Here is an 11,279-nt window from a genome sequence, read left to right on the forward strand (position 1 = left end):
CTGGTGTGCTCAGTTGTCTGCTCCTCAAAGAGGTGACCTCAAGTCAGCCCTTTCTTACTAGAGAACTATGACATACCGAAAGGGTTGAGCGTCATTCAGTGTTGAAGCACAAAAAAGTATGAACAGCTGAAAGACTCACTTTAGCAACAAACAAACAAAAAGAAAATAAGAGATATGTAGACTAAACAGTCACCAATTCATGTTGTATACATCAGTCATATTGAATTCAACATTGGCAGATTACAAAAACAGACATGAAAACGAGAAAACAATTTGAGTGCATAATGTGACAAAATTTTAAGAGATTCAATTTATGACAAAACAAAGTCTATTGTTGTTGATGTAGACATTAAAAGTCTTTCAAATAGTGAAACATTCAACAACAACAAAAAAAGAGGGAAAATTGTTTACTTTTATACATTTTTTTCATATTTCTCAGATAAGAAACACTTTAAGAATGACTGCCTGTAAAATTATGTCACGTATCAGAAGGAAAACAAAAACAAGACGTTACAAAAGAGACATAAAAAACTGAATTTTTCTTCCATTTTGTTTTCTTACTGGCACAATATTTCTAAAGAAAACCTTTTGTTAGAAAATGTTAACTTGAAGGACATCTACATGAAAATTGTAACAGATTCGAAGCTAGAAAGGTGCAATCTCAAAGAAAGATCAGGATGGGCTAAATTATTGTTACTACTCACTATCTGCCAGTGCTGCTCAAATTAATTTAAGTTTGAGCAGCAAGATTGCCAAATTGCTCTCTCTCTCTTAAAATAGTCTTCAAAGGTATCATTGATTTGGTAACAAGAAAAAAAGAAGTCCACATCAGATTATAGATTCATAATAATTCTTTATAGCAGTAAATATTAACTTAAATTGTCAAAACCTAACTAACCACCTGGTCTGATGTTACACCTACACACATCCTGGGAACATTTCATTTCAATATGGGTAATAGAAAGAACGACTTGCACCCAACATTTAAAAGTGCACATCAGATGTTGCCATACAGTTGGGTGATGAAGAAATGTATCTTCTTAAACTTGGACAATCAATCTTCAAAATTAAACAAACAAACTTTGAGATGAACTTTTAACTTGCACTTCAAAATACAGAATTTCTTTCTTCCAAATTTACGAATTTTTTGACATCCAAATAAGCAATATTAATCCTGATCTCGGATCATCTCCGATTAACGATAAACACACACAGTGAATGGCTCCACAAATACAAAATAGACATTTCCTATACAGCAACAGGTTTTCTGTTTTGGCATATCCTGTTCCATAATTAAAAACAAAACATTAAGACAGACTTTGGTATTTGTCTTTATCAGAAATAAAGCCACATAACAACCACCCGTTTGGACAAGGACTATCAAAAACATGTCATTGATCTACTAACTTAATGATTCCTCTGAAGAGTGGAATACAAATATGCACATTTTGCAGTTAATGGTTAGTAAGCAGGCTAATGACTTAAACCGCTTGAAAGAGGAAAGAATTTTTGGGCTCAAATGGGATCAAAAATAGTCACCTTTGGATTGATTACAAGTTCTTTTTCAGTGGTGAGTAATATTTTATGGGGGGGGGAGGGGAGGGGATGCTGCAGAAGCCACAGTACCCTGCATGTAACACTTAACCACAAAACACTCCCCCCTCACCCCTCTTTCCCTGCAGAGATGGGATCCTTTCACAAGAAAACATAAGTGAAAATTTGTTGAAAGTAGCTGTAGTAATTAATTCTTCCTCAAGTAACCTTTCCTAAATCACAGATTGTATTATTTCCAAACAAAAAGGTAAAAACAACCTATTGGAACCGTCAGACCACTGACCAGACTCGATAATGTTACTACAATTGACCGACATCACAGTGCATGCTTGACAGAGAATGAAGTCAATGCATTCAGTTCTTGACCATCCAATCATGTCACACCACGGTGAAAGCAAAGTCTCTGCCAGTTCCCAAACACCAGCAACAAGCTACTTTGAAGGTACCAAGCGTATTATTATTACAAACTCTACCATCCAAACTTCCTTGCCAACATGTCCCTGCTGATATGAAATGCCAGATGCACAGCGCGAGGTAACTTCCTTTAGATGTGCGTCGCAGTGCTGTTAGTAGAAACCATCCGTTTACAACATGAGCAGCACCTAGAAATTTCACTATCTTTGACTCCTAAAAATCGTGTCGAAAGAATGTGAACACAATCCTGCCAGAGATTGTCAGTTTTATTTACAAAAATCTTACAGGCTGGACTTAGCTATTGGTAGATGAAATTGAACCTGGAAGGAAAAGAAAACAAAGTAAATTTAAAAAACATTACAAAACATTAAAGGTGCAATAGTAAAGAGGTCATTTTACCTATTAGGAAAATAGCATCTTCTGCTAATCATCCAATGACAAAATGACAATTTCTTTCCATACACAAAATTTTGAAAATCCAACTTCAAAAATTATCAATTAATAGCCCTGCAATTCAAAACAAAAAGTTGAAGGTGGACAAAAATTTGGAAGAAATAAAGGGGGGGAGGGGGGGGGGCAGTGATGACCAAATATAGTACAACACCATACTGCTATTAAGCAGCATTAACTAAATAAAACCTCCCTGGGGAGAGGATACCATGACCCCTGGCCTCAACATCCACCCCTGGAGAGTCGCGAAGATGATGAACGTGAAAATTGTGGTCAGCGAAAACAAAAGAGTACTACGGCTTTGTTTCCAAGGAAGACAAATGTTGAATAGAACAGTTGCTTTAACTTTACTGTACCGCACACTGATTTACTTACCTACTGAGTAACTGAGGCAAGCTAGATATGACAGGACCGTACCCCGGTGAATTATCGTAAAGTTCAAACAAGGGAGCTGCTACAAGCTTGTAGTTTCTAGGGACTGCAAACAAGGCTGTATGAAATGAAAATAAATAAAAAAGAAAACTAATAATCCTTCCCCCAAATTAAAACAATACCATGTGAAACTAAAGACTGAAGTGAGAAAGAGGAAACAACACTATTAGAAATAAACTTGTTGTGATCTGGTTTGTAAAGCAGCGATTGAGTAGAAAACTCTACCTATTGCGAAAAGAAAACAAAATATCACAAACAGGTTATTTAAATGCACTTATTTATATTTTCACATATTATCAGACTTAAAATGACTTTAACCATTGATATATGACAAATTTAGATTGATTTCTTTCCAACAGTATATACCATACGCGATAACTATGTACATCACATTCAACAAACACTGATAATTTATGCCTCACAGTTACAAAGTCAATCAAAATTCAGTGTCTTCCAGAATTTGCCAAATTATTTCTAATCCAGTGTTCAGTTATAAACTTGTCATATATAATACACAGTTCACAGAATGCTGTCCCAACATATAGCAAAACATGTGTCTGGTATTGAGAGCGAGAAAACAGAAACCATTGGAAACCAGACCACTGAAAAGGCAGCTGTTTGTTTGGTAGAACCCATAAATTAATTACAAATTATGATGCAACATATCGATTGGCGGAATGTTTGAATTGAATCCTTCAGATCCACACGATGCTTTATTCTTCCCTCAAACTTCTCCTCCCCCTCCTCAGCCTGCCTCTTCCTCACCCACCACTCTTCACCTCCACCCACTGCACACCTCCACCAATTCACACCCCTCTGCACTTCTCTACCAACATTGTGGTTAGAAAAAAGGACTTATTTGTGAAGCAATCTACCCTAGATGTCCCTCTTTGGTTCCAATGATTGATATGACACTCACCTTTTTCAGCTAATTGTACAAAATATAATCTCTTATGCTCCTTTGGTTTGGTGATGTGAGCAGGAATGTAAGGATACTGAGGAGAAAATGTTGAAAAACAAAACTGTTATTGGTGAAGGCCCACATCTGAAAATGATGATAAATAGAAAATGTGGAAAAGTTGGTACAATTTGACCATATTACCTGTTAACTACAAAGATACAATCTAAGTCTCACTTAGAAAATGGGTGAATAGGAGAGGGTGGGTGGGTGGGTGGGTAGGGGAGGACAAATATGGGAAGGTCATTCTTACCTGAGGTGGTTCAAAGTTTGGTCTGTACCAGTTTGCAATAACATCTTCCACCATCCAATCTTGTTGCACGCCATCTTGTCGCCCGAGAATCTGCTCAGACAGAGCAAAATACGATACAGAAAAAGAAGGGAAGAAAAACAGAAAACTTATTGGTGACTTGAAAGAATAGTTAAGTCTTGTTTATTTGCCTTTATTTGACATTAATCAAATATTTTTAGTATACTTTACAATAAGATCCAACTTTCAGAGCCAGTTTATCATTTTTCCTTTTCCTTACATATAATTCCAAATGCTATGCCATTCTTACCCTGTAGTTTAAAAAACCGGAGGTGTATTGAGTGATAGCTGAAGTGTAGACAAGCACATCTTAGAGACAAGAAACAAAGTGTTCCTTTTTTTAAAATTTTTTTTATTTATTTATTTTTTAATTTTTATTTTAACATAGTGTTCCTTGATAAACATCTAAAGTTGACTACCATCAATGCATCAACTATGAAAAGTCTGAAATATCTCTCTTCACAGCAAGACTGGAATCATATACTGGAATGCATTCCTTCCATTCTTTGTCATCTTTGTCAGCATTCTTCACTCACCTCTGTCATTAATCTCTTGAGCCCCTCCACTTCATCCTCTCCTGCTTTGATCTCTCCTCCGGGTCTATAGGAGATGAAGGGAGGAATTAAAAAATTTCAGTCAGTGAATGGTCTGGTGATATGTGGCATAACAAGACAGTCAGATATAGACTATTAGAGGATGAAGAGAGAGTAAATAGTTGAAGGGAACTTGTTGACAAAGAAATATAAAATAAATAGCAAACATTGCCAGACAGGGTCCTAAATTTTAAAGATACAGTGCACGTAAGTATGATTTATCCAGTATGACATGGCAAAATGCTACATGCAAAATTGTCAAATTGCGATACAAGTCCAAAGACTGAAGTCGCGGAATGCATGAAATTGACTGGCAACACCATTGTAATGTAAAACTAAGTTGAAGCCCAATTACGCTTACAAAATATTATCAAAATTTTTAGCATTTGCCAGAATCGGTGTGCAATGTGAGAATAGATGAAACATAAATGATGGACTGCAATAAAGTATGATGAAATGGATGACATCAAGGTACCATAAAACAAATTACTCAGCTTGGTAAGCATTTTGCAACATTTACACTATTCCTCATATCCATTTTTCACCTTATGAATACACATTAACCAATGATTGTACTGAGCTCTGACAAATTTATGACCAAGGCTCACTTGTCTGTTTTGATCAAATGGATCCCAATTATTTAATTTTAAATGTGGTGAAGTATTTAACAGTTTCAAATTTTTCTTGTCTATCTGAAATCAGAGCCTTATTTTGCCATTTCTCAAAGTGGAAAAGCATTGTGAAAAGAATAATCAAAACCAATGGATTAAACTCAATTATCATTTATACATCCTCAGTGCATACCAAACATCTTCTCAGAACTGTTCATGTTTTTCTCAGAATTTTTCTTTCTTGTTAATCGTATTTTTATTTCTTCCCAACTTACAATTTAAAGAATGTTGTGCCAAGCTGTAAGAGCAGTACATGAGGCAGGCCATGCTCATGAACTATAAGAACTCCTTCTACAGAACGTCTTGTGCCCAACTTTGGAAATTCATCTCTCATCCGTTGAAATCTAGCTACGACTGATTTGTCCTTCTCAAAAAGCGGTTCCTTTGTGCCAAATGTGTAATTTGTCAATGGGTACCTACAACATGAAAAACAAAGAAAGATTGTCATATTGTGCCATGTGTCTTTCTTTCTAGCTCAATCGAAATCTATATTCAAACTTAACATGAAACACACAACTGGCTACTGTATGATTATGTTCCGTAAATGTGACACTGATCTAGCATCATACGCATAGGCCTACCACAACAGTACCAATGTTGGCAATGTTACGACTTACATATACAGCAATTGCTTAGTGTTAGCACTGGTATTATGTGGTGGATAACCAACCAATCAACCAACCCTACCCCCCTCGCCCGGAGAATTTTATTTAGTTACTATTGCAACCTTTACCACTACACAAGTTTACACTACAGACAGTATCCTAGTATCCGGCACCTTAAAAAGATTGGAATGCTTTGCCATCGGACATTGTGCATGCACTTAGTCTAGACTGTTTCAAAGTCAAGCTTACTAACTCTTGTTTTGGTAACTAATAACTTATACTCTTACTCATACCTTGTAGCGCTCGGTTGGCGTTTATGTCCTCTAGTAGGATTTTTGCCGACTTAACCCATTCAGATTCACATAGGCTATGTTGACAATGTGTGCCCATCTTCTGTGGCCTACACATTGTCAATATTATAACACTAGGTCTAGCCTATCGGTATGAGGACAATGGCGTTAGGCTCTCCATGGCCATGCACTTTTGAACCAGACCAAAAAAGTACGTATTACTACAGCATTCTTTGATGAAAGAAAATGAAAGCAAACTTACAGTACTGCAGTCCTTTCCCTTGGAACTGCAGAGGAAGTTGGTTGATATTTATTTTGTCCGTATCCACTTTTTGGCCACCCTTGTGTCGAATTTCGGCGCGTCGTTGCCATCTTTCACAAGTGAAATTTCCCTGGCAAACGCAGTGGCGCTATTGCACTATATTTGCTAGAGCCGGATATGTCTCTGATACTTGCATAGACAACTCACGTACATGTATTGTCAAATGTTATTTTTGTATAAAAGTAAGTTGGCCTGACGTTTCGATCCTAGCAGGATCTTCTTCAGAGGCTAAATGTTATTTTTTGTTGATTTTTAATTTGTCATGTTCGATGAGAAAAACCTACAATGACAAGTTATAAAGCACTAGTAACACCTTCATTTTCGAGCGGGTCTATTTTAATTGCTATTTTTGCGCAGATTAATTGTGATATACAACCTGTTCCATCCATACAACTAAACTATATATAACACCTCACTTTGCGTGAGTTGACTATCTGGACATTTGTAAATAAAATGAAGAAAGAAAGAATATAATTCAGGGGCGTATCCAGGGGGGGAGGCGCAACAGGCGCGCGCCCCCCCTATTGGCCGTCACCAAAAAAAAAAAAGTTTAGCCAAAAAAAAAAAAAAAAAATTGATGACGACCTTGATGTGAGATATCGGTGATCGCTCAACCCCCGTATGCTTTATTTTTTGTTTGCCAAAAAAAGGTTCTGGCGAAGTTCGGCGGCATAATAGTTTTAGAAACATAGATGGTAATTGTGTTTGTATTATCACTATAAACACTAAGTGACATGCCAGCCATACTAAATTGTGCATTTTGTGTCCATATTTACTGGAAATGTTGCTTATTATTAAGGTTGAAAAATGGATCACATATGGCCATGGGCGGCGATCCTGGGTGGAGGGGGGATATATCCCCCCTTGAAAATGGGTGGAGGGGATGTAGTGCACCATATCCCCCCCCCACCAAATGCCAGGGATAAGAATATTTTCATGCCTACATTTATGCATCTTCGTTAATGTACGGCTCTTTTTTAGCTTCATTTCTCGCCTACCATAAACGCAGTGCGATCTTTTCAAATAAAGCGTCTTTATAAAGCAAAAATAGTTGACTGTAGGCTTCATTGGCCCTATAACAACAAAATGTATTATTGCGCCCACGGTATTGATATAGTACATATATGCACCCTCATAGTATTCATATAGGCCCTATAGTAGGCCTACACACGTACATGTTCCCTCGAACAGCTGAGAATCTCATGTAACCAGGGTAATGCTTCATACACGTTTCACCTGGATGCCCTAGCAATCGGTACCTAGGAATGTAACTATGTGTAATTGTGTATTGCATGTGTATAGGCCTATAATAGCCTGGATGAGGCCATTTTCTTCATCGAATAATATAAAAGAGCTCTCGAACATTCTAACGTTGCGCCTGAAACAAGATTGACAGGGGCAATTTTCCCAAAATAACACCCGAAATTAAAAAAAAGGATTTTGGATCCTGATTATGAGATATTTCGGACATGACATCCCTATTTTAAAGTTGGGTATATGCCGCTTGGAAACCTCGGGAAGTGCCGTTTCCGGCCATCTAGAGGGTTTGTTAATCCCAAAATTTTCTGGTACGCTTCGCGCCAACCCATGGTGGCGCTACGCTTAGATAGTCAACAAGGTCATATCCCCCCCCCCCCCCACTCGGAAGTACGGGTCGCCGCCCATGCATATGACACCATTTTTCATTTCAGCCCTTCTTCGAAAGCAAAAATTGTACACCCCTCCCCTTAGACCCATCCCCCAGGACGGCGATCATTCATGCCTGGCGCCCCCCCTATTGGAAAATCCTGGATACGCCCCTGTAATTTCAATGTAAGTGGCTTAGTTTAGGGCACGGAACCGAGAAATTGTTTAAGTTACATTTCTACTTTTCGAAATAAGAATTTTCGCAGGCCCTGAAATTTGAATACTTTGTGTGGCACTCTTTTGATCCGTAATTCAATTCTGTAACTGAAATTCACCGTAAAGAGGAACCAATTCTTTTTTAATGCAGGGGACATATTCGATGGAAAATAATCTGCTAGGACTGTAGACATGGTCCCCGAATTTATGCTTGTAAATGTAAGTGCCGTTGTTATTTTATCATTGTTTGTGTTTCACATTTTTGGCTTATTGGCAGGTGCAGCTAGGATGAAGCAATTGATAAGAGCCCCATATTATTATTATTATTATTATTATTTACCAAATTTATATAGCGCTCTTTGCATGCTTAAGCATGTTCAAGAGCGCTTTACAATGACAACAAAATGACAAAACCCTTAAAATATGAATATGAATTATAAAATTGACGCAGCTTAAATATTAATATTAAAAATATATAAATATATACGAAGGAATAATTTTAAAAATTATAAAAATTTACAATGAAATTCCTAAAGAAGATAAAGTGAGTTTTAAGTAAATTTAAGTAACAAAATGACAAAACCCCTTAAAATATGAATACGAAAAATAAAATGGACGCAGCTTGAATGTTAATATAAAAATATATATATATCTATACTAAGGAATTTTTTTAAAACAATATAGATTTACAGTGAAATTCCTTAAAGAAAAATGAGTTTTAAGTAATTTCTTTAAAGTGTCCAATATTTTGTCATCACGGATATTATTTGGCAGTGCATTCCATAGCTTGCTAGCAGCAAAGTTAAATTGTCTGTCGCCGTATGTAGCAGTCCTTACCCGAGGACCACTAGTGTAAGGGAATTGGCCGATCTCAACGTTCTGTTAGGCTTGTACACAGTTAGCATATCAGTTAAGTATTGAGGTGCTTGAAAATGAATTGATATCAGGCGCGTATCCAGGATTTTCTAACCCGGGGGGCGCGAATTACTATCTAAGCGGAGCGCCACCATCGGTTGGCGCGGAGCGTACAAGAAAATTTTTGGTTTTGATAGCCCCCAGATCACCGGAAATGGCACTTCTCGGGCTTGAAAATGAGCAACCAGATGTACACTTTTGCCTGAGAACCAAGTATTTTTCAAAAGTGTTTTTCCATCCATAACCTTTTTGAAGATTGTCACCAGTCTCACATCATGTTCGACCTGATTGCATGTCCTATGGATCATTGCTTTTGTAGGTTATTCTACGTCACGGCCCACAATATCCGAAAGCCCCACTTTTGAAGGTTTTAAGCCCATTACTTGTTGAGAATTTGAAAATTCACTTTTCTCGTGAATAAAATCACTTGAAAACATACCCATAATGTTGCAGAAAATTAAATCTATAGACAACCAATATAGAAAAACCTCCTTGAACCCCTAAGAGACAGGTCAAAATTGAACGAGTATAGAGGAAAGTATGATGAAGAATGTTGGTGAGGAAATTTTGGAAAATTCCGACACAGTTAATTTATTGGTGTAGAAATATTGCAACCTCTTATAATGGCTTTTACAAAACTTGGTTGAAGGAACAGAAAAATAGGAGATATTTCCGATATGAGGTATATCGAAACCGAAGACTTCACTCATAGGCGTAGGTCCCGTAGGAGACGGGGGCTGCAGCACCCCCCCCCCCCCAATTGTTTTCCCAATTTTTTTTGGGCACCTACTGAAAGAAAAATAAATAGCAATGAATAGCTTAATATGATCTCCTTGGTAATTGAAATAAAGTTGTAAGCTTGGCCGACATTACTACTGTAAAAGAGAGTTTTGACATAAATGGATCTGTATGGTTTTTCTCCATCTACATAAGACATTTGGTCGTTTATATTAGCATCCGGCGGTATACTGTGCAACTTTGACGGACCGTGCGGTACACGATGCCATACAATGTAATGACCGATCTTGCCTATATGATATTGGCATCGACATGTTGAATGCGCGCTTTGCGCCCGAAAAATTTTGGCCTTTTTTTCGGGCAAGTCATTACAGCCCCCAAATCCAATCTGGCTCCTACGCCTTTGACTACACACATTGACAGTTTTTGAGGCTGTACATCGTGGAACATGCATTTCAATGCTCATTGATATGATGTTATATCTGCTCTTTGCTTTACAAATTCGAACAGGCGTGTAGCGAGTAATTGCCAAGGGAGGGCGAAGCCTGTAGGCAAACTATCTAAGCGAAGCGCCACCATGAATTAGCGCGAAGCGTACAAGAAAAATTTTGGCCGAAAATGCCTCCCAGATCGCTGGAAATGACACTTCCCAGGCCTTGTAAGTTGCATCTAAGCATTGTCTATTTTGAAATTACTAGCGATGTAAAGAAAATTTGCTCGGGGGGGGGGCGGTCGCCCCCTTCCCGAAATGCGTTATGTTCCCCGACGACTCGGTCGAGTTCAAGTACATTAGTGAGAGAGGAAAAACGGAAACGTCAAAAATGGAGTTGTCGGGGTAAGGGGTAGGGTGAGGCGCACACCCCCTCCGTAATCCTTGATCTGTCACTGGCTACCCTGTGTATATAATAGGGATCTTTCTCTTCCCGAGGTCTTGGCTATCTTCTACTCCCTCCTTTTCTCCTTTTTCTCTCTTTTTTCTTTTTCTTTTCCCTTCCTCCCTCTCCTCCTTTTCTTTTTTCCCCTCCTTTTCCCTTTTTCTTCTCTTTTTTTTCCTCTCCTCTTTTCCTTACCCGGGGGGCGCGCGCCCCTAACGCCCCCCCTGGATACGCACCTGGATATATATGCATGTAGTTTGAACTCGACACGTAGGAACACAGGTCTTTGCAATCCTAGCTATCAGCCTAT

At 38.0% G+C, this 11,279-nt stretch overlaps 1 protein-coding gene across 1 annotated transcript; it reads right to left on the reverse strand.

The window, feature by feature from the left end:
• Nucleotides 1-177: 177 nt before the first annotated feature.
• LOC139959758 (cleavage and polyadenylation specificity factor subunit 5-like) lies at nt 178-6,694 on the reverse strand. The gene is made up of 7 exons (XM_071957601.1): nt 6,540-6,694; nt 5,598-5,798; nt 4,655-4,718; nt 4,062-4,151; nt 3,770-3,845; nt 2,794-2,908; nt 178-2,288 (listed from the first exon to the last, which is right to left on the reverse strand). Exons 1-7 carry the CDS (start codon nt 6,647-6,649, stop codon nt 2,267-2,269), a joined length of 678 nt encoding a protein of 225 aa, XP_071813702.1. The 5' UTR covers nt 6,650-6,694; the 3' UTR covers nt 178-2,266.
• Between the last annotated feature and the right edge of the window lie 4,585 nt (nt 6,695-11,279).

The sequence above is a fragment of the Apostichopus japonicus genome, chromosome 3 (genome assembly GCF_037975245.1).
Source record: "Apostichopus japonicus isolate 1M-3 chromosome 3, ASM3797524v1, whole genome shotgun sequence".
Classification (NCBI taxonomy): domain Eukaryota; kingdom Metazoa; phylum Echinodermata; class Holothuroidea; order Aspidochirotida; family Stichopodidae; genus Apostichopus; species Apostichopus japonicus.

Bases quoted from the DNA above. Each gene is read 5' to 3' on its own strand.
- LOC139959758 (XM_071957601.1), bottom strand. From the start codon at position 6,649: ATGGCAACGACGCGCCGAAATTCGACACAAGGGTGGCCAAAAAGTGGA. The intron at 5,799-6,539 runs GTAAGTTTGCTT...TTCATGTTGTAG, and splicing joins AGGGAAAGGACTGCAGTACT to GTACCCATTGACAAATTACA. The intron at 3,846-4,061 runs GTAAGAATGACC...TTTTCTCCTCAG, and splicing joins CAAACTTTGAACCACCTCAG to TATCCTTACATTCCTGCTCA.